Genomic DNA, 22932 nt, shown 5'->3' on the forward strand with positions numbered 1-22932 from the left:
GCATGAAACGCTGCACAGATACTAAAAACAAGGTGCCTGTCTAAGCTAATGGACGGGGAGGCTTTCTATGATATATATTGTTTCACGATTGAAAGAAAGGACGGCTAGCATCATTAATTTTCATTTTAACACGTCTTTTGTATTTACCTATGCATCTCCATCCATCCATGCATTCATCATCCATCATATATCCATCCATCCATGCATCCATCATGCATCCATGCATCCATCCATCCATGCATCCATCTTCCATCCATCCATCCATCCATCCATCCATCCATCCATCCATGCACCCATGTTCCATCCATCCATCCATCCATGCATCCATCTTCCATCCATCCATCCATCCATCCATCCATCCATCCATCCATGCATCCATCTTCCATCCATCCATCCATCCATCCATGCATCCATCTTCCATCCATCCATCCATCCATCCATCATCCATCCATCCATCCATCCATGCATCCATCTTCCATCCATCCATCCATCCATCCATGCATCCATCTTCCATCCATCCATCCATCCATCATCCATCCATCCATCCATCCATCATCCATCCATCCATCCATCCATCATCCATCCATGCATTTATCCATCCATCCATCATCCATCCATCCATCTTCCATCCATCCATCCATGCATCCATCTTCCATCCATCCATCCATCCATCCATCCATCCATCCATCCATCCATCATCCATCCATCCATCATCCATCCATCCATCCATCATCCATCCATCCATCCATCATCCATCCATCCATCATCCATCCATCCATAATCCATCCATCCATCCATCCATCCATCATCCATCCATCCATCCATCATCCATCCATCCATCATCCATCCATCCATCCATCCATCCATCATCCATCCATCCATCATCCATCCATCCAGCCATCCATCATCCATACATCCATTATCCATCCATCCATTCATCCATCCATCCATCATCCATCCATCCATGCATCCATCCATCATCCATCCATCCATCCATCCATCCATCCATCCATCATCCATCCATCCATCATCCATCCATCCAGCCATCCATCATCCATACATCCATCATCCATCCATCCATCCATCATCCATCCATCCATGCATCCATCCATCATCCATGCATCCATGCATCCATCCATCCATCCATGCATCCATGCATCCATCCATCCATCCATGCATCCATCCACCCATCCAACCACCCATCCATCCATGCATCCATCCATGCATCCATGCATCAGAAACAAAATCTGGGAGGATAAGACACCACAAAGAACACAGTGGTAGGATTCAGGTGGAGGCTAACAGGGACTGCTGTTTTGTGCTTATGCGTTTTCTGGCTTTATGTTTTATTTATTTATTTTTCTCAATAAGCATGTATTACTTGTATAATAAAAGATGATGAAATAAATCTAAAATGCAGCCGTTTTCTTTCTCCAAGCTGACTGCAGAGTCACAAATGGTTTCCCAGATTTACTTCCTAAAATGTCTGCAAATAAGCTGTGCTCAAATGAAGCGCACTCGCACCCACCAGCTGCAGCTCCCAACCCCGCCGCCTGCAGCCCCTTCCTGCCTCAGAGAAGACAGACAGGAAGGGAAGGAGCAGCCGCCCCAGCGGGCCCGGCTACATAGTAAAACGCAAGCCGGTCCTTCAGGACGCTCTGGAATGCGGGGCCTCAGCGGCTGAGCGTGGGAAACACGGGCTCTCAGACCGCACGCGCACAGTCTCGTGGAAAGCTGGGGAAGCCGGCCAGAACCAGGCGCTGACCTGACCGCACACTCGCTGGACTGTGCCCTGTGCCCCCTGCACTCCGGACACTGGTGTGCTCTGACGGCAGCTCACAGGGACACACAGCACATCCTAGGAAACCCACTGGCGCTCCGTAAACCACACGGCAGGCCCCGGAGGCACAGGGCTGGCACGGGCACGAGTGAGGCCTGCCCTCAGGAGCCCATCTTCCAGGCCCTGGGCAGGTACAGCTGCTGCAGCAGGCGGGTTCCAGAGCCCCCTGCACCCCATCCAGTGCCCTCCACCAGGTGGGTTCCAGAGCCCCCTGCGCCCCATCCAGTGCCCCTCCACCAGGCGGGTTCCAGAGCCCCCTGCGCCCCATCCAGTGCCCTCCACCAGGCGGGTTCCAGAGCCCCCTGTGCCCCATCCAGTGCCCTCCACCAGGCGGGTTCCAGAGCCCCCTGGGCCCCATCCAGTGCCCTCCACCAGGCGGGTTCCAGAGCCCCCTGCACCCCACCCAGCAGCCCTTCCACCCGCAGCTACTCCGGCCTCACTCTCCAGTGCAGCTCCGTCATTCCTGCCGCCTCCCACAGGCCCTAAGTCTCCTGGGAAGGGTTCCTGCTGGTTTGAAATGGGGTAGAGAGGAAACCCGGAGCGTAAAGGAAATCGCCCCAATGTCATTCCTTCATGCGCCCAAATAGGCGGTACTTTCGGTACGGAAGGCGGTAGTGGCTTCCTAAGAACTCAAACTGCGCCTTCATTTAGAACACCGCACAAAGAGGCTGCCTTCAACGGAAGGACGTGAATTTCAATCATGAAAGGCACAGAAGAAGTTTAAGGGGAAACCAGGCATGAGGAAGATTTGATTGTGAGATGTCCCTACGGCTGGGTATAGAAGGCAGGCTGGAGAGGCCACGCTGGAGACGATGACCCGGTTAGCAGGCAGCAGCGAGAACTGGGCTGATGCTGCAGGAGCAGGAACATGCAGAAGAATCGCTACATACACATCTCACATTTCAGCAGATCAAAGGTGCCTTTCATTATGAGACGTGTCGTTATTTTGTGTGTCCCCAATAACGCCTGCTGCTAATTATTGTCAAATGAAAAATGAGGTTTCCATGGTGAACTGAAATTGTACTATAAAACTTACCTTCTTAAGAGAAAAAGATAGTAAAAACTAGGGGGAAGTTACCAGCAGGAAACTGAAGCAAAAAGAAACTTAATACGGGCAGCCAGAAAGCTTTGCTTCCAGTTATTGTAGGTTGGCTCACGTTGAACCGACCCTCCAGCAGAAAACAATGATAAACTCTGGCCAACATACACACAGAGAACGATCTGAAGGCACCGGAGAGCAGCTGGCAGAACTGGAGCTGCACCTGGAAATACGCAGTAACGCTCACCGAGCTGCTTCTTGTTGGCCTTTAGCCCAAGAGCAAGTGGCCGCTAGAATCACGCTGAGTGGCTCGAATTTGGAACCAACCCAGGGTCTTGCTGGGTTTTACACCAGAAACAGCGTCCATGACCAGCACAGCATCGGGAAGGAAGGAGGGGAAGCCCCCAGAGCAAGGCAAAGAGGAGGCTGTGGGTGTCTCTGCCCAATCTCTGGCTGACCCCAAGACAGCTGCGCAGAGCAGACCACAAAAGCCCAGCCCGGAGTAGACCAAAGGTTCAGGTGTTAGTGAACACCCTCGGAAGGCAGAGATTAGAGGCTGAATGTAGCCAAGCAAACTGGCTGCTAAAAACAAAATTCTTCAGAGGAACTAACAGAACCCCTCTCCACAACGCCAAGTTTACTCCATCCAGGACAAACTCCCAAATTACCAGACATGGGGGGCGGTGCGGGGGGGCCCGGGGAACAGGAAACTGATCCATATTCAAGAAAAAAGGTGATCAATAAAGACCACACAGCCTCAGGTCCCTGCTGATTGCTCATTAAGGCTCGTTAAGGGAACTCGGCCTCTGCTGCGGGTGCAGCCATCGTGTTATGGAAGCCCTGCCTCTGCTGTGGGCACAGCCATCTTTGTTACGGCGTGATGGTCAATGTGCATATTCCGTCTTTATTAGATAGGATTCTCCTCACCATTAAAGGAATAACATCTTCATTATCCAAAACTTTTTAAAATAAGGAAGCAGCAGAAAGAAGAACTGAACAGCACCGGAGACAGATCACTTAAGGACACTCTGTATTTTGGAATTTCTTTCCAACAATTTGCTGATATTCCACAGACACTTTCCATGTTCCCGTGGCCTTCGTGGAGAGCATGGCCCATGGCGGCGCCGCACTGTGCGGTGCGCTGTGGCTCACTTACCCTTCCTCTTGTTAGACATCCGTGTTACTCTGATGTTGCATGATCCCAGGACTCCTCTGGAGATAATCTCCATATTCAACACCATTTCCTCAGGACAGGTCCACAGAAGAGGACTTGCATGCCAAGGCTACTGACATCTTAGCCCTATACTTAACAATACATACCTTGATCTCCCAAATACTTGAGGTGTAAGTTATTATTTATACTGAGGTTCTTCAAAAAGGCATTATAATCCACTGAGGCGTCCTTATTAATGCTGTAGTATTCTGCAAACCTAAAACAGAAATACTCCTTAGTGACCAGCAATTGTGAGACAGACTACAAATGAAGCACGTTTGTTACTAAGGCATCGTCCACACGATGGGTGGTGTTCACTGTAATGCTGTTTCTAGCTAGAGCTGGAGTTACACGTGCACCCCAGGAAATGCTACCCTTTAATAAAAACAGATACTTCTGAGGAGAGCCCTTCCCTTTGCCTACAGGTGGATGCGCATGGAGTCTAATGGGACAGGTGCACGCGGAGTTCAATGGGACAGGTGCACGCGGAGTTCAACGGGGCAGGTGCACGCGGAGGCCAACGGGGCAGGTGCACGCGGAGGCCAACGGGGCAGGATCGCCTCGGGACCCGCCCAGGGGGAAGGCTCTGCCTGGGACGCCCATGGGGCCGTCTTTCTGTGGCAGGAGGAGGGGAAGCCAGGGTGTGTGCTGCCTGGGAGCCACGGCGGCCTCAGAGCAAAAGTAGGCTCCACTTTTCTGTCATAATTGGGGGGAATGGAGCTGGGCCAGGAGACAGCTTCTCTGGTTAAAATGCCAGTCATCAGAGAACCTAGAGCTGGGTGCAGGGACAACATAGCCCACCTTGACCAAGCATGTCCTTTCACCAGAGAAACTGAGGCCAGCATGACATACTGTTTCAAGCCATTAATTGCAGCAGGGGTGTGGGGGCTGGGGGGAGTACTTTTCTTGGCACATGCTATGATTTCTATATATAAAATTTTAAGCACAACCAATGTTTCTCCCTGAACTATCCGGAGATACGCTATTTTTTAAGTTAAGATAAATAGAATGTTTGCAATTTTCTTCCAGTTATTCCAGTCTGTCACCTGATACATGGTTTTCTAGATAATTTCTGTGTTGTAACATTTATTTAAGAACTAGTGGCCCGGTGCACGAAATTCGTGCACATTAAAAGGGGATTAATTAGAGGAAATAATTTAATATTGCTATTTGCCCTTTTTCTATAATAGAAGTGTCAGAGATGAAAGAAAATTAGTAAAATGTGTATGAAAACCTTCCTCCTGTCAGAGTCTGGGGCACACCACGGGACCCAGAGTCAAGTCCTCGCCCACCCACATGTGCCTCAAAACCACATGAGACCCAGACCCGGCTGGCCCCTGCCCCCATTTGGCTAGATCCAGACCCAGCCAGTCCCACCCTTGTCAAGCCCTGCCTCAGGTCCCCTGGCCCGGTGCCAGGACCGGGGGCGTGGCCTGAGGTCCCCCAGCCCAGCACCAAGATGGAAAGCGCACCTTGAGGTCCCCCCTCAAGCCCCACCAGGCGGGGGCATGGCCTCAGGTCCCCTGGCCTGGCGCCAGGGTGGGGGGCGTGGCCTGAGGTCCCCTGTCAAGCTCCATGAGGGGCGGGGGAGGGCGTAGCCTCAGGACCCTGCTGATTGCTCGTTAAGGCTCCTTATGGGAACTTGGCCTCAGCTGTGGGTGCAGCCATCTTTGTGACGGAGGGATGGTCAATTAGCACATTCCCTCTTTATTAGATAGGATGACAGTTTTTAAAGGTTTGGTTACATTATCTCCATATGTGATGGTTTCTATAATTATCTAATCTCATGCTGCTTTCTACAAATTTAGTAATTATCACTTGAAGTATTTATTTTTCTGTTTTCCAAATTTAACAAAGATGTGCTGTACTCACCCCAGTGCACACCTTTGTTCCCGCCGTCACGAATCCTGCCTATTGTTCTCCTCAGGAAATTATCCCGAGATCTGACAGCTGCCAGATGCAGCGCCGAAGCCCCTGAGGCTCCCCCTCACCCACAGGGTGCCTCCTGCGAAGAGGCTGTAGCTCGGGAACCCAGGAGGCGGCCCGAACGCTCCCTTTTTCAGTCGCCGAACTCTAGACGGCGTGGGCTGCTCGGCTGCCCCAGGGAAACGGGGCGCTGGTGGAAACCTCCTCACCAGGCTGCCATCTGCTGTGAAAACCAGCAGCCCTTCAGACTGGTGTTTGCTCCCAATGCCCGCTGCACAGACACTGCGCACAGACAGACAGAACCACGTGAGGCCTCGGTGAGGCTCCTCCAGGTAACATGCCCCCAGCGAAGCCCGCCCGCCCGAGCGCGCAGTAGCTCAGACGTTTTTTGTGCGGGGTATTTTATTTTATTTTATTTTATTTTATTTATTTTATTTTATTTTATTTTATTTTTTTATTTTATTATTTTATTTTATTTTATTTTATTTTATAAGAATAAAGGCCTGGGAGACAGAACCACTCCTAAGAGGCCACAACTCAGGCCCCGTTCCCAGGGCCCTGCACTCACACGTCCACACAGACCTCAGACAGGTCGGTGGCGCAGGAAGGCCGACTGCAAGGGCAAAGGGAAAGACCCCAGCTGACCCCGCAGCCTCTCAGGGCCACCGGCTGGACCTGAGCTGGGGGCTCCTCGGCCTGGGCAGCCGACGGGCCCCTGGTGAGGAGGGAAGGAGCGAGGGCGTTTGTCCGTCTCCAGGCTGCTGACCCAGAATTTCACCTGCATCCCAGCACTGTGGCCTGTAGGCAGTGGAGGGCAGGGGGTGCAAGATGGGAACGAGACAAGGATGGGTCTCGGATCGGTGATGAGGTATAAAACCTGGTGAGTGTTTCCCCGCCGCTGGTTCGCATCGCTGCCCGGCATCCTGCAGCCTCAGAGAGCTCTGTACCGAGAGGGGCGCTAAGGGCACCTCTGTGGGCACGGCATCGCGGGCACAGCATCGCGGGCACGCTTTGCACAGAACCCATGCCTGGCGCCGCAGGCACGCTCTGTACGTCCGTGGAATCCTCACACCATCCCTGCCAGGCAGGCTCCCCCGCCTCCGTTTCTTTAAGAGGAAACTGAGTCTCAGAGAGGCCCAGAGCCTCCCAAGGCCCGAGCATGAGGGAGGGCAGAGCACAAACTGGACCCCAAGGGAGGCCGCCCCAAGCCCAGGCCACGCCCACCACACCAAGCACTGCCGGCTGAAATTAAACAGAACGCCGTTAGATTAAACAAACGAGGAGGATTCAAAATGCACTGTGTTTCCTGCTCAAAAACGGAAAAGGCAACGCTAATCCTGAAGCAGCTTCTCGGGGAAAGAGCGTGCTTGAGCTTTAGCAGAAAAGCATTAAAGCAATTGAGGAAATGGCCGCTTTGATGGTCCGCATCTCCATCCTCACGGAAGGCAATCCACTCGCCTCTCAGCCTTATCACAAACACAGCATTGTTTCTGAGGCTTAAGAAATCTCAAATAAAAACGTGTGGAGCCCTTTATTATTCAGTACTGTGCGATGGGGAAGCAGACAGCAGCATTTTTTATAGATTTACTAGGTTGGAGACGGCAGTGCCAAACGCAAGGTTTATTGTCAAATAAAACAGTTCTGCTTTTTGATTGCCGGCTTTAAAGTGTTGCTTGTGTTCTATAATTGCGTGCACAAAATTATTTAATTTGTTTTGTTTGGATCTTATTCTGGACACTTTCCCAGCCGGGAAGATGTAAAAATTAAAACATCTATTATGGCTTTTATATTGTGAGGTGGGTGATAAAGAAGAAAAGAGGAATTATTCAAAAGACTGGGAGATATCCATTTTTTAAATGTCTCCTTGCTTTTCAGACCCTGTAGTGCCTGCGACAGCCACACACCCGCTTGACTTCCGGCCACAGGAGCGCAGGCCTCTGCCCCCAACAGAGGCAACAATGTCTCCTCACTACTGCAAGGACGCCCTGGCCAGGTAGCTCAGTTGGTTAGAGCATTGTCCCCATACACCAAGGTTTGGGGTTCGATCCCCAGTCAGGGCACATACAAGAATCAAGCAATGAATGCATAAATAAGTGGAACAACAAATTGATGTCTCTCTCTCTCTCTCTCTCTCTCTCAAATTGATTTTAAAAAAATTAAAAATACTGTGCAAAGAACCACAGGGAGCCATTTCCATAGCCACAGCAGTGTTGGGGTGAACCACTGAGGCTTGGCACGCCCATTGGTGGCCTGGAGGGTGCTGACAGAAGTGGGAAGGGGAGGAGCCGAGCGCCTCGGGCTGAGCCCTCTATAATAAAGTTAAACATGGATCCTCCTAGCGGCTTCCATTCAAAACTCAAGTGGCACTGAAGCCAGCACCGGGCTCCGCTCAGTGCCCGCCCGTGCAGCCTCCACACGCCCCGCAGGGCACGTGGCAGGGCTTCCGAACGCCAGGAGCAGCTGAAGGTTCTGGCCCTCGCTGTCCCCTGTGGGACGCCCCAACCCCAGCAGGAACAGTCCTCCGAGACAAGTAACTGTATCAGGGTGGAGACCCAGTCGGGAGCATGTCAGCTCGGGAATAAATGTGCCCAGGCTGTGAGCGGCTGCGCGGCAAGCACCGGGCTGGAGGGCATGGTGCCAGCCGGCGGAGGAGCGGGAGGAGCGAGACAGCGGGTGCTGGGTCACTTTCCTGGAGATGCAGGGCCCAGGCCGGTGACTCCCACCCTGGGTGCTGAAGGGCTCAGAGCCGTCAGCTCTCCCTGCGGAGACTCCACGGAGAGCCGTGGGAACGTGGGAAGGATGGCGAGCGGGGCCCCTTTTAGGAAGAGTGGAGACGGAGGGAGGGAGGGAGGAGGGAGAGAGGACAATGTGGGGATCCGAGGAACCGACAGGCCCCGCGGGGCGCCCCTCACTCACTTCCTGTACTCCTCCTCCGTCATCCTCAGGCAGAAGGTCTCCAGCACCCGCCGCAGCTCATTCGGCTGCATCCGGCCCGTCCTGTTCACGTCGATGAGGTTGAGGGCGCGGCCCACGGCTTTGATGTTCTTAGAGATCTGCGTGGAAAAGCCATGGAGGAAAGGTCAGAAGATCCGGGGCTGCAAACCAAAATGGCAACGAGCAACGTGAACGCTTTGAACGCTTCTTGCAGAAGAACACGTTCCGAGCTCGCAGTCATCGCTGTTGCAGAACGGCACGTGAAGGGGAGGAAGACACTGCGTTTATGGAACGTTGTCAAGGCAATGTTCTCGGTAAGCGGTCTCGGTAAGTTTTTAAAGCCTCTTTCTGCCGTAAAGCGGTCGGTCTCATGCACAGTCCACCCCTGGGAGGCCACAGGCAGCAGCCGCTTGGTGCCCGGCGCTGGTGCCCAGTTCCGCCGCCTCAACATTACAGCTTCTACTCGTCACAGCCACGTGCAAAGGCTCCTACTAGGAGCTGAATGGAACCGTGACCGAACTTCCACCCGTCTGATTTTTAAAATTCATCACAGCAAGTGCGTGCTTATGTCACACACGTGAAGGGCATCGCAGGCCCGTGGAGACACAGAGAGCCAAGCTGAGCACCTACCCTTCAGCCACGCGTATTTAGAGGAAAGAGACACCCTTGGGCTCCGTGTGCCCAGCGCAGAGCCACGTGGCTGACTCAGGGGAGGCAGGAGGACCGGTTCCCCACTGTCAGATAGCACTGAGGTTCAGGGAGGCAATGGGAGCCACCCAACATCCCTGGCTAGCTGCTGACGATGCTGGGATTCGAACCTAAGTCAATCCTTAACCTCCTGAACCACCCCGCCCCGCAGAGGAGAGAAGGCACATAAGCGGCCATGGAAAAAGAACCTGCCTCCGGCGTTTGCATGTTCTGTTCCTGGGTCTGGAACCTTCTGCCCAGGGAGCCTCTGGCCGCTCTCCACTTCACTTGGGTCTCGGCCCAAACGTCTTATCACAATGGCCTCCCCTGGGCACGTGCAGATGGGAAGGACCCCACCCGCTTCCTCAAAGTACTGCTCGCCGAGGAACACCATGCTTGTCGTTACTGTGTCTCCCCGGAGTGTCTGCTCCGAGAGCAGGCTCCGCTCACGGCCCCCTCACGGCTCCCTCACCTGCTTGGCTAAGGCCTCGCTGGGAGCCTGCAGGGCCCTGCCGAATGCAATAGGGTCACTGCGCCACCGTCACCTGATGGCGGTTACGTGGCAAGTCCACACACAGCTCCCACTTCGAACCGCCAGAGAGACTGGCAGAAACGATCAAACACCCGACACTGGGGACGCCAAGCGAGGAGGAGGGGGCCCATGGCTGGGGGTGTCCCCTCGGCTCCAGCACCTGGTCGGAAAGCGCAGGCCCGGCCACAGAGACCACGTGCTCCCACGGCCACATAAACCCTCCGCACCTGGTCTGCGGCCAGATCCCGCTCCCCTCCCCGGCGGCACGGAGGGCACGAGGCGATGTGCTTTTTAAACCCCAAAGCAGCCCATATGGCTGTGCGGCGTGGAGCGCGGGGGCAGCCAGGCTGGCACGGAGCCCCCCACCAGCGACGTCTCCAAGTCTCTTAGCATTTGCCAGGCGGGAGTTTGGCAGGGTCTGCACTGAGCTGCAGATGGCGAGGCTTAGCAAGGCGCCGGTGAGGGCCACGCTGTCAAGATCGGCCCCGCGCAGGGTGGGAGGGAAGCAAAGTGTGTGGGGGTCACAGTGGCCATGCCCGGGCCCGCCCCACTTCCCCCCTGCCCTGGAGTGGGAGGGCGGCGGACCGGTGAGGAGGAAATGAGGGTGGCGTGGGCAGCACTCCTGTCCGGGCCAGCTGGACATCGGCGCTCGGGTGTAACTGGGACAAGTCTGCACGGAGAGCCAACTGTCTCGGAGCCTCCTGCATGGATGCCCACCCCGGCTCCGACTCTGTCACACTGACCCCCAGCCCCGGGCTGCGTACGGAACCACTTCCCATCACAAGCCCGCAGGGTCCCTCCCACTAAGGAAAGGCCTCACCTGCCTGCCACGCCCTAGATCAGTGGTGGGCAAACCCCCCCCCCCGCAACACACACACACACACCCACCCACACACACACACACACGCACACACAACCTGTCGGGCTGCTCGGCTCCGTGTTCTCTCTCATGCACGCAAAGTGGCTCACCCCAGGACTGTGCGCGCTTCTCCTCTGCCGGACAGCTCCTCCCAGCCCTCCCTGGGGCCTGTCACCCGCCACCTGCTCCGAGAGGCCGCCCCTCCCGTCCTGCACTGAAGCGCACCCTCACCCCCGTGACCACTCGCCTCGTTGCTCTTCTCCACACACATCCTTCTCTCAGTGTCTGTTCGCTGTGTCTCCTCCGCCGCGGAGACGGACGCTCCGAGGAAGGGGACTTGGCTGTTTGCCGTGTCTCACAGAGCGGGCGCTCACACTACCGGCTGAGCGGTCACATGCCGCGTCTGCTGCCCGCCGCCCTGCCTGGCCCTGCCATGTCCCTCGGATGCCCGCTCCGTGGCTTTCCAGATCCCACTTCCATCGGTCGCTGCTCTGTGACTTCCGTCTTAACATCTCGTCTCCCTCCCCACTCACTCCCTCTGGCCTCTGCTCTCCGGGTGCTCCATTCCCGCCCTTCAAACCCCCACCGCTTTCTGGGGGGGAACTGGGGCACGGTTAATGGAAGGAGAGGGTGCTGTCTCCTGCTTCCCGCGCCCCCACCCCCATCCAGTGCGCTTCTAGAAGAGAATGTGGTCGTGCCCTGTGACTGCGCAGACAGGCCAGGAGAGGGCGCCCTGCCACCCGGCCTCATTGCCTAAGGGCCCGGTCCCTCTCCCGTGTTCCAGGTGCGGCAAGCTATCGGCCACTTGTTTTGTGTGCCTCCAAGCAAAGAATGGTTTTCCACTTCTTAATGGTTGGGGGGAAACAAGAGTGGTATTTTGTGACATGTGAACGTTATGTGGATTCCACCCTCCAGGCTCCTAAGTAAATGTTATTGGCGCCACCATGCCCCTTTATTTACAAACTAGGGGCCCAGAGTACAAATTCGTGACCTTGAAGGGAACTGTGGGCCATGAGGCTGCAGTAGGCACAGGGGCGGGTCTCGGCCCATCCTCCACGCCCCTGCCTGGCCCCTCCCGCCATGGCCCCCGGTCCCCTGTCCACTGGCAGCCCCATGGGCGCCGGCCCCACTCTCACCGCTGATGGCGCGGAGCGATTGGGGCCGGAGCCGAGCGGGTGAGAGTGGGGCCGGCGCCATCAGTGGGTGCGAGCAGCGGCTGCTGCCCTGATCACCCCTCAGGAGCAGGGGGAGGTGGAGAAGCCCTCAGGGGCGATCAGGGCTGGCAGCCTCTGCTTGCACCCACTGATGGCACCAAGTGATTGTGACTGCAGCAGCAGGGGCAAGGGGGGCTGGCCTCAGCTGTGTGTGCAAGCATTGGGCAGGACTGCGGCACACGTGAGCAAAGAATTTTCAGTAACCACCAGAGGCTCGCCCCAATGATAGCGACCAGCACCCCACCTTGGTCTGGCTCCCCCGTTCACCTGCACCACCATCCCGCCACAGCCAACGCCCGCCATGTTCTGCACACGCCCCCTGGTGGTCAGCGCACGTCATAGCGACCGGTTGTTCAGTTGTTCTGGTTGTTCCACCACTCGGTCTATTTGCATATCAGCCTTTTATTATATAGGAAGGATTGCCTCTGGCTGCTGCCCTGCACGGGCAGTTGAGTAAGTGGACGGATCAGACCGTCTGGTCTGTGAAAATAACAATATTTACTATCTTTCCAAACAATGCTCACGACGGTCCCACAGTCTCCCCTGCACCCTGCTCATGTCTGAGAGGTCAGTGGCAGGGCTTTCCGTGCACAAACACAAGGGCAGCGCTGAGGATTTAAAAAGAAAACCAAACTATAGGTAGGGGGGACTTCAAAGACTCAGGAAACGGGCCTGAGGCTCTGCAGAAGCCGCCCAACTGCCCAGCGATTTCTCTGCCAACCACCTTCCTGCCCTGAGCCAGACCTGTCCCAGCCCGTCCGGCAGCCGGGACCAGCCAGGAGCTGCTGCCCACTCCCGGGCAGAGCAGGCCCTGAAATGAGACTCGAATGCTCCATGCTGTTACTCGGGTGACCATGGGACAGCGGCCTCGCCTTCCGTTTCCTCGTCTGTGAAGAGGGGATGCCCTGGGCGCTGCATCCGTGTGGGGGGAGCAGTGAGCCCGGGCGCAGTGCCCAGGGAACGTGCTCAGTAACAGGCGCTGATGGAACTGCTGATGGGCCAGAGGCTGCGGACAGGGCAGGCAGGTTCACAGCACCTGTGGGGAACAGTGCGCAGCGGAAGCCCACACACACGGCCTCACACGTGCACCCACTCAGCGTGGATGGCTCGACAAACTGCTCACAGTTATTACTCCATAGTTCTTTGTCTAAATTCATTTTATAGCGCTTAGACCTCCAAGAAGGAAAGCTGTGAACCCAAAGTAATACGAGCACCCCGATGTTAAAGGAGGTGAGAGAAGGCCTAACTCATGTGTCCTCCCTGAGGCCTGAATCCCCACCCGGCCGGCAGGCTCTCTGGCCGGCCCCTTCCCGGGAGGAGTGGTTCTTCGTGCCAGACGGGATCATGTGCATAACTTCAACCTTCACAGCCATGTCCTCCCTGCTCCTGCTCCGCTGGCTTCTGTCCGTCTGCCCTGGTTTCCGGCAGTGGGAGTGGGAGGCAGCCCACGCCGCCTGGCCTGAGCCGAGGGCCTCCCAGCCGAGCACCGTCTCGGCGTCCCCTGCTCACCGCGCACCTGTCACCGCGGCTACATTCATTTTAAACTTAAGGAGTACATTTTTTAAATGAAACCATGAAAAAGGAGTTCTCTTACAATAAACACATCAATGCTCATTTCCCTTATTATTCTACTTTTGGCTATTTCGTATAAAATCTTTAATTAAAGTTTTTCTTTGAAATTGTCATTATCAACCAGAAGAAAGGACGGGGGACGAAGAAAGCACAGCTGTGCAGACAGGAAGCCCATTCGGGACTAAATGGACCGGAACGGGGCGAGCGGCCTGCCTGCTTCGCTCTGAGTCTGGCTCGGTATTCTCGCAGCGCCGTCTAACCTGTCACTTTATATCAGTTCCATCTGTTTACACTCTGCAGAGTATTGGCTTCCTACCGTGAACATTTCCTATTTACCAGCTGGTAGCGATGCGCCAAACCAGATAGGAAAAAATTAGAGCGCATTCAGAACCTCATAAACACAAACTCTCCATTCGGGGCCAGTGGGCGGAGCGGCCGGCGGCGCCACCTCCACCTCGGTGACACTGCTCTCGCCACCCTGGGGCTCCCACGCACACGCCCAGGACTGCGCATGCTCCCTGCACGCGCGCATCACTGCCTCGACCGAGGCTGGCACACGCTCACACAGAGACCTCACACGAGACCCGTGAACACGGAGAAAAGGGGGCCGACTACAAGGTCAAGGCAACCTAAACATCAGAGCTGCTATCACGGAGCAACAACCCAGAACTCTGGCGTGGGGCTTCCTTGCAGCCACAGTGAAAAGATCAACTTGCTGTTCTATGAGCACAGGCCACGCAAACCTCCCGCATGTTTGATTCATTGTTAAAATGCGTCCCTGCCACGTGCAGCTTAAGGACTTCCTGTCTTTCTAACCCAGCCCACACCCACAGGCCGGCCACCCCGGCCCTGGGGCCTGTCACCCCGCCTCCAGCTCACCCCAGGGCAGAGCTGCACGCAGGGAAGGGCAAGCCATGTCCCCACACCCCAGCGGCGCTCAGCAGATGTGGCTGATGGTGACGAGTGACGGGTCCCGTCTGGGTCTGGTCGCAGGTGCCCTGCCTCCGCTGCCTTCCCATCGGATGTACCCGCTGCACTGCTGGCATCACCTCCTAACACCTCCTTGCCCATGCCGCCCCCACCCGAAACCTTCCATGACCCATCCCCACCCCACACCCTGCCCCGGCGTCAGGTCAATGCCCGGCCTCAGACCCTTCCATCCTCCTCCCCAGCCTGCCTTCACAGCAGATCGGCCCACCCTGCCTAGGGAGTCAGAGCTCCCCACAGGGCGGTCACAGGGCCCGTTTCCTCCTGCCCCGCCACGGCCACAGCCCCACTGCCAGGGCCCCTCTCCCCAGACTCAGTCCCGAAAGCTACCCCGCAGGCCCCTCACCGTCCTCCACACGGAAACGCCCTCTGGCCCACCTGGAGCTCCCACCTCCGCTCTCTCAGGGTTTCCCGCTGCCAGGCCCGGCTTTTCACCAGGCAACAGCCTGAGCTCACAGCAGGCGCCAGGACCCGCCCAGGGCACCGAAGCTCAACTTGCGGAGGACAGAGAAGGTGCCCCTCCCAGGAAATCTCAGAGTGGCCTGGGTGTTAAAGAAATGCACCATTTTAGCTCAGCCAGTGTGGCTCAGTGGTTAAGTGTCGACCTATGAACCAAGAGGTGACGGTTCGATTCCTGGTCAGGGCACATACCCGGGCTATGGGCTCCATCCCCAGTGTGGGCGTGCAGGAGGCAGCTGATCAGTGATTCTCTCTCATCATTGATGTTTCTCTCTCTCTCCCTCTCCCTTCCTCTCTCAAATCAATATATATATATATATAAAGTAATGCACAATTATAGACAGTGGAGTCAGAAAACACCTCCCAGGGAGCTCTCTTGGCGCCGCTGTGAGCCCACACCCAACCGCGTGGGCGTCTCCCCCAGGACCCGCTCAGAGCCCCAGAAAGAGACTGAATGTGGGTGCCATCGGCATCCGGCCCCTTACCCTCCTGCTCTGTGGCTTCAAACCATAAATGGCCACCATTTAACTGTCCTCATGAGAACTCGCGTCTCATCTCCTCCAAACGCAAACTCCTGGTTTTGAGTCACTTCCCGCATTATGGTGAGTTCACTTCACATTGACTCTCACACAGAAGCTCAGCAAGACCTGGCGATGCTGTCCCCGTCTCCCAGCCCAGGAGACAGCGGCTGAGGCTCGGTGCGCGGCCACTCGGGTGAGAGCCGCTCAGCCGCACACCCAGCGAGGCAGGTCCGAGGGTTCCCACCTGGTCCCCGGCCCCGCACCGCTTTAAACACTCACCCTGTAAGTCTATTTGTGCGTGGATTTGCCACACACAGGAAACGTTATTTAAAAAATAAATAAAAAGATAAACTTAGTCTGAAGTGATCCTGATGTAACAGAATCCTTGCTTTCGCCTCCCGAGGAAGCCTGTGGCAAGTCAGTACTAGAGCAACCACATGGGTCCTGGAGGAGTGTTTGCAGCTTAATTTGCATAAAGTGGCTTGTGCCTGTTAGGTGACATCCTCCAGATCACACGTGAGCGCGCAGGCGGAGCTGTGACACTTGTGATTGACAGGCGTCTCCGCGGGAGGACAGCGCCTCCCAGCAATCTGTCCCAACAGCTCTGCGATACGCTAATTCCCTTCAGGTGAGCCAGGCGATGTGTTCAAACGTCTGCCGCAGAGCAATCCACACCTGGCGCAGGGCGGGGCGGCGCGGGATCGGGAGATGCGGGAATCACCGAACGCGTGCGCCTGGCCAAGGGCCTCGCTCGGGGCCTGAGGCTCTGCACGCGGCAGGCGGTGTGTCCACTCGCGACGCGCTGTGATCATGGCGAGGCATGTTTACAGAGTGGCTGTGACTCGTTGTTTCTTTACTCCTCAAGCCGTAATATTTAAATGCCTTGTTTTTAGGAAAATCCACCTTTTTAAGGAGTGAACCTGCCCATCACTGTCTTTTCCTCCTGGGGTACCACAGACCAAGGAAGCAGGCCGCCTCTCCTCACTTCCTGGTTCTTCTGAGATGCCCGAGGCAGCCAGGGTGCCCACGAACACGGGCTAGACCGCTGGGTGGGTGCCCGACGGACACGCCGGTCACGGCGGCCGGCAGATGTTGGGACACCATGGCACCGGGGCTGGGACCAGCTCTCTGATTAGGGGTTCCGGGGTACAGAGCACACAGCCTGGGCTCAGGGTGTGTGTGTTTATCCTTTCTCTCCTAAGTTAACTGAGTTCCACGTTCTTGAACTCTGGGCCTCGCTCCAGATCAGTGTGTTGTTGTTTTTTCGGGGAAGGGGGAGCATGCGCCGGGCTCCCGTGCAGGCCTGGGAGCGCCGTCTCTGCGCCCTGGACGTGCTTACCACGAGCGCGCATCCAAGGAGCCGCCAGACGAGCTGCTCTTTCTGCGCCAGCCTCTCCTGCTTCCACCTTAACACACGGACGCTTGGCCTCCGTCCTTTCCGTCCTGAAGAAGGCAGAGCCCCGAGTCTGGGGCCTCGGGCGGGGCCACCGCTCAGGGATGGAGCTGGGCCCCGGCAGGCGGGGGCCCGGGAGACTGAGGAGCTGGCAAGAATGCGAGGGCTTGGTGCCCGGTGCCCGAGAGAGAAAAGGAAGGAAGACTCCCGAACGCCCACGTGATGAACGAGGACTCTGAGCTGGGAGCAAAAGCCCCCCCAGGGTGTGGCCCACGCGCGGGACCGGGCTCAGATCCGGGGCGCTGCTCCCAGCAAAGGGCGAGGAGCAGGTCTGCTCTGCTCTGCCCTTGGGGGGGGGGGAGGCTCCGCACCCACAGGAAGCCGCAGTGCTGCCCCACCGACGGCAGCTGCGCGCCCAGGCCGCCGGGTGCTGGCTGCGGTGCTCACGCCACGCCACACGGCAGCACCTCAGGTGGGTGTGACCGTCCCCGCTGACAGATGAAGAAACGATGACGAGGACTTGCCCAAGGCCACGGCTGAAGCGGCAGAAACCTGCCTGGTCCACGCCCCTCCTGCCCAGGGCTGGGGTCAAGGAAGAACCTGGGCCAGCAGTTCAAGCCGCAGAGGCATGACAGGCCCGCGAGCTGCCGGGATGCGGGCTCAGCTCCACCCCGCTCCTCCGCCCCTGCCGGTCGCCTTTCTGTTCTCTCCGGAAGTTGGTGAAAGCTGCATGGGTTAACCGACCCTTAGCCCATGGATGGGCCTCTCCCACGCTGGTCCGGGGCAGGGCTGGGATTAGAAAAGGGCGTGGGCGGAAGGACGGTCAGTGCAGAGTTCCCCCTCAGCCTCCCATCATTCTCAGTAATTTACGCCCCTCACGTCCACACCCTCCACGCTAACGCAGCGGCGTTCCTGATCCACGACGTGTTTATGTTGATACGAGTGTCATAAACAGTCGACTTTCCCGGGAGAATTGCATGATTCACACTGTTTATGAAGACACAAATTAAAGATGTACCCCACCAATAATATCGATCATGTGACGTGTTTCTTACAGAACAAATGGACCGCAACGGAGGAAGCCAATGCGTCTAGCAGGTGCCCGCCTCCCTGGAGCCCCGGGAGCTGGGTGTGAGGAGCAGACCACGTCCCACACGATCACGCGCAGATGCGCGGCCTGGTGCTCACGGCATCCGCCAGGAACATTCAGACACACATTTTGTGGATTTCTGGCTATTTTTGATATTCAAATGTATGAAAATCTCAGAAGACTTCAAAAAAGAAAGAAAATTTGTCACATTTCAAACCAACATATTGAATCAAATAAATTAAGCCACGATTCTCAAACTGCTCGTGCAACTGACAGGTTCAAATGCATTTTAAAAAGGGGTCTGATTCCAAGCCCCAAATGCCATGAACATGCCCCCCCATCACTGCCCCCCACAAGCTGGGTGCTGTGACACCCCCCGCAATCAGCAAAGGGGGCGAAGCTACAGGCTCCTTCTCTAAGCACAAGGCCGCTTCTGTGACCCCCTCCCGTGGATCCCCGAGGCCCCTGGTTGCTTGTACCGTGCTGCACAGGATTGGCACTTACTGCTGAAAAGCGGCATTTTCTCTTTTTAAAGAAAACCCTGCTTCAGTCTGAGACAAATCAGAAAGGGCAGCCCCACTAACAACGATGGCAAGTTAATGGGAAGGTCATTAACATTCCCGGACCTCTGCGGGGCGCTCAGCAGGCGCCCGCCACTGCACGAGGCTTTGACCTGGGAACACAGACGACAAGCCCGTGACCCAGGCTGCACGCCTCCCGCTGCTCACAGTGACTGCTCTTAAGGGTGGGGAAGCATTTGACAAGCTCTCCGTTACCTTGTCTCCTACGAGGGTTTCCAGTTCTTTCAGTGTCCGGCCGCCTTTCACTTCGCCTCCATTGCCCCTTAGGGACAAAAAGAAAAACTTGTTAAAATGTAGCAAGTCAATGTTGACATAGGGCATGCAGAGACCACAATGAGAAGGGTTGCTAAACTGTGCATTTTAATTGTTTATATTTTTACTAGTGGCCTGGTGCACAAAATTTGTGCACATTAAAAGGGAATTAATTAGAGGAAATATTTTAATATTGCTATTTGCCCTTCTCTATAATAGAAGTGTCAGAGATGAAAGAAAATTAGTAAAATGTATATGAAAATCTCCCTGTCAGAGTCTGGGGCGTGCCGTAGGACCCAGCGTCAAGTTCCCGCCCACCGGTGCGCACCTCGAAATCACGTGAGACCCAGCCCCAGCCAGCCCCACCCCTATCAAGCCCTGCAGGGCGGGGGGCGCAGCCTTAGGTCCCCCGTCAAGCCCCGCTAGGCAGGGGGCACAGCCTCAGGTCCTCTGTCAAGGCCCGCTGGGCGGGGGCCGCGGCCTCAGGTCCCCCAGTGCAGCCTTAGGTCCCCTGGTCCTGGCATGACAGTGTGACGGCGTGATGCCCATTTGCATATTAGCTCTTTATTATATGGGACTGATTTCAGAGAGGAAGGGAGAGAAGAGAGAGAGAATCATTGATCGGCTGCCTCCTGCATGCCCCACACTGAGGATCGAGCCCGCAACCCAGGCATGTGCCCTTGGCTGGAATAAAACCTGGGACTCTTCAGTCCACAGGCCAACACTCTATCCACTGAGCCACACCAGCCAGGGCTGCCCTGTGCACTTCTAAACGCGGGATAGTACTCATGCACCACGGTCTGCCAGAGGGGACCTCAGAACTGCTTTGCTGGGTCTGTTGGGGCCAAACCCCCTTTTGCTGGAGAGCGTCCTCACTGCTATCCTGGAAGTTCTGAAGCCGTTTCCCTCAGACACACAGCTCCGGGGAGGCAGCGGCTTCTCTCAGTGCGGTGGTCATTAACCCGTTCCCTCCTGGTTTCCTCTGTGACCCTTCAGAAGTCACTTCTGTCTCAGTGCTGACACCTGGCTTTGTCTTTGGGGTCTGTCTCTACTCCTGTTGGTCATCCTGCTTGAGATCTGGCTTCTTGGATCAGCACCTTTCACCAGTTCCGGAAGTCCTCGGCCGCGTTGTGGGCGTCACTCCCAGCCCCTCTCTCATGCCCCTCACGTGACCTGAGGGGCCCCTGGTGTGGAGCTGCATTCCGGCTCGTTTCTCCTGCCCGGTCCGCCAGGCCGCTTACCTCTGGGGCTGTGTCTAATCTGCTTGTCAAACTCACTGAGCTTTAAATTGTTACTATGAAATAGAACCCATTTGCAGAAGATACATACAGCAATGCACAGTTTCATTACAATTAAGGCAAAGCCTGTTTAACAATTACCCAAATTAAGAACTAAAGCCAAACACAAAGGCCCCTGTGTGCCTTCTCCAATCCTAACATTTCCTCTCCTCCTGGTAGTAACCGCCATCTTAGTACTAACATGTCCTTTCCTTCTACTTGGTTGTAACTTGCACCCCCTAGGTATGTATCCCTCAAAAATACAGTCCAACTTTCTTGTATGTCACGTGAATAGGAGATTCCTTTGTTTCTTGCTCCTTCGCTCATCCTTATGTCCATGAGATTCATTCAACTTGCCAACTATAGGTGTGTGTTTTTATTGATTTCAGAGAGGAAGTGAGAGGGGGAGAGAGAGAGAAGCATCACTGATGGGAGAGCATCATCCATCAGCTGCCTCCTGCACGCCCCACACTGGGGATCAAGCCCACAGCCCAGGCCTGTGCCCTGACTGGAATCGAACTGTGAACTTCTGGTTCCCAGGTCCCTGCGCAACCACCGAGCCACGCCGGTTGGGCATTAAATTCTATAGGGACAAGTTCTACCAACACGTCTTCCTTATATATCTGTAGACATGATCAGTTCTAATGACCCTATGTCTTATCTCTTATCATTACAAATTTCACATTTTCATATGAACAACAATAAAAATAAAAAAAACCACTTACCGCTTTAGAAGATTTGCATTTAGGTCCACCCCGCCAAACCTGGACAGGAACTGGAGGTACGGAACAGCACCAGCGCTGGTGAGGGAGATCTGCATTCAAACAGCAAGAAGGACAGCCTGTTAGAGGACTCGGACCCAACCCGGGGCAGTGCAGGCGGGGGTGATGTGAGTGGGACACCGCTGCCCAGACCAGGGGCTGAGTGACGCGCATGCTCAGCAAACCAGGTGCAAACAAGAATGCCAGGCTGCGCTTAATTAAACATCAACACGTTCTCTACAAAATCATCTACATCTAGATCTACCTAAAAAATAAAGCAAAAATATATTCTAATGTGTTTATAGACATCTGTGCTAATACACATTATCTATGTATAAACATAAATGTGATGGATTTGGTTCCCGAGAGGTGAGGAACAGCAGTTACCCTCTGAGTGCCAGGGAAACGGGCACATCAGACTCTCGTAAGGGAGAAAAGGTCATTCTTAAATTCAAAATTCTAGCAGACATCACTGGGTCAAGTGTGTCAAGACTGTGTGTTAACTTACCCCCGATGTTTGATTTACTGCTGTTGACAACTGTTCTTAGTCTGCACACTGAAGTACTTAGAAGGAAAGAACCAGCAACATAAGCAACTTCTCAAATGGCTCAGACAAACACTATGTCTATTGTCGTGTGCATCATGTACAGTACTGTTTACACACACACACACACACACACACACACGGAAAGGTCACGGGAGAAGCAGGTGAGGTCACGTGTTCACCCTGGCACATGGGGGGAAAGGGGATGGGCGCTGTTAGTGCCACAGGGGCCCCACCCACACTCTTCCTCTTCTGACAAATGCTCTGGAGTTTGAAACTACTTCTAAGTAAAAAGGCAAATTTTTTAAAAAGTGAAAGTAACTTTTCTCCCGGCCCCCAAAAAACTATACAACCAAAACGCAGGGAGACATATGGTCATTACAAATGTGTTTATTCACGTTCACGCAGCACACGGAGGGAGCACACCTGCCCAGTGGCGATGGCTCCGGGTCTGCCCAGCGCGGCCTGTGGACCCCTCCCCTCCATTCAGCACGTGCCCCCGCCAGAGGGCGCCCAAGGGAGGGTCCTTTGTGCAGCTCTTCCCGGAGGACCCGTGGCTTCTGACCTGACGGGCCTGTGAGTTGACCTAACTTGGGGTGGACACCGCAGTCCCCGTCGTACAGAAGGTGAGGACAGGGTCCCTGCGCTGCTCCTCGGGGTGTCCTGGCGGCCTAAGGCAGAGACGTCTGTGATGGCCAGCCCCGCGCCGAGACCTCAGACCCCACGGGCACTGTCCACAGGAGAGGCTCCGCTGACAAAAAGGTTCATGCATGAAAACCGTCCTCGGGCGAGGGGCTGAGGGCAGAGTCTCGGACGGGCCGGTCGGCGGCTGGAAAATCAGTATCCCTGCCAGGCGAGCTCTTCCATCTCTGGAATCCATTTCCCAAGCCAACTGCTGCCAAAACTGCTACATGACGCTGAGAGACCGAGGCCGTATTCCTTCCCTCGTCTTCCTGTCAGCAGAAACTCAGGTGCGGGCCTGACCACAACACCCGAAGTCAAACATGCCCAACGTGGATCTTAACATTAAAAACTGAAGCGCAAGCCCTGGCTGGTGTGGCTCAGTGGATAGAGCATCGGCCTGCGGATTGAAGGGTCCCAGTTCGATTCCGGTCAAGGGCACAGGCCCGGGTTGTGGGCTCGATCCCCAGGAGGGGGCGTGCAGGAGGCAGCCAATCAATGGTTCTCTATCATCATTGATGGTTCTATCTCTCTATCCCTCTCCCTTCCTCTCTGAAATCAATATATATA

The 22932-nt window shown here is 55.5% G+C and overlaps 1 protein-coding gene across 2 annotated transcripts in view; it reads right to left on the reverse strand.

The window, feature by feature from the left end:
- The window catches only part of EFCAB6 (EF-hand calcium binding domain 6), a 150662-nt gene that overhangs the window by 102211 nt on the left and 25519 nt on the right, over positions 1–22932 (reverse strand). For both annotated transcript variants that reach the window (XM_054719619.1, XM_054719618.1), the window contains 4 exons: positions 21102–21190; positions 19043–19109; positions 8935–9071; positions 4200–4309 (listed from right to left, as the gene is read on the reverse strand). In XM_054719619.1, the coding sequence (XP_054575594.1) occupies positions 4200–4309; positions 8935–9071; positions 19043–19109; positions 21102–21190 (403 nt within the window). The remainder of the gene's footprint in view (positions 1–4199; positions 4310–8934; positions 9072–19042; positions 19110–21101; positions 21191–22932) is intronic.

The sequence above is a fragment of the Eptesicus fuscus genome, chromosome 7, assembly GCF_027574615.1.
Source record: "Eptesicus fuscus isolate TK198812 chromosome 7, DD_ASM_mEF_20220401, whole genome shotgun sequence".
Taxonomy (NCBI): domain Eukaryota; kingdom Metazoa; phylum Chordata; class Mammalia; order Chiroptera; family Vespertilionidae; genus Eptesicus; species Eptesicus fuscus.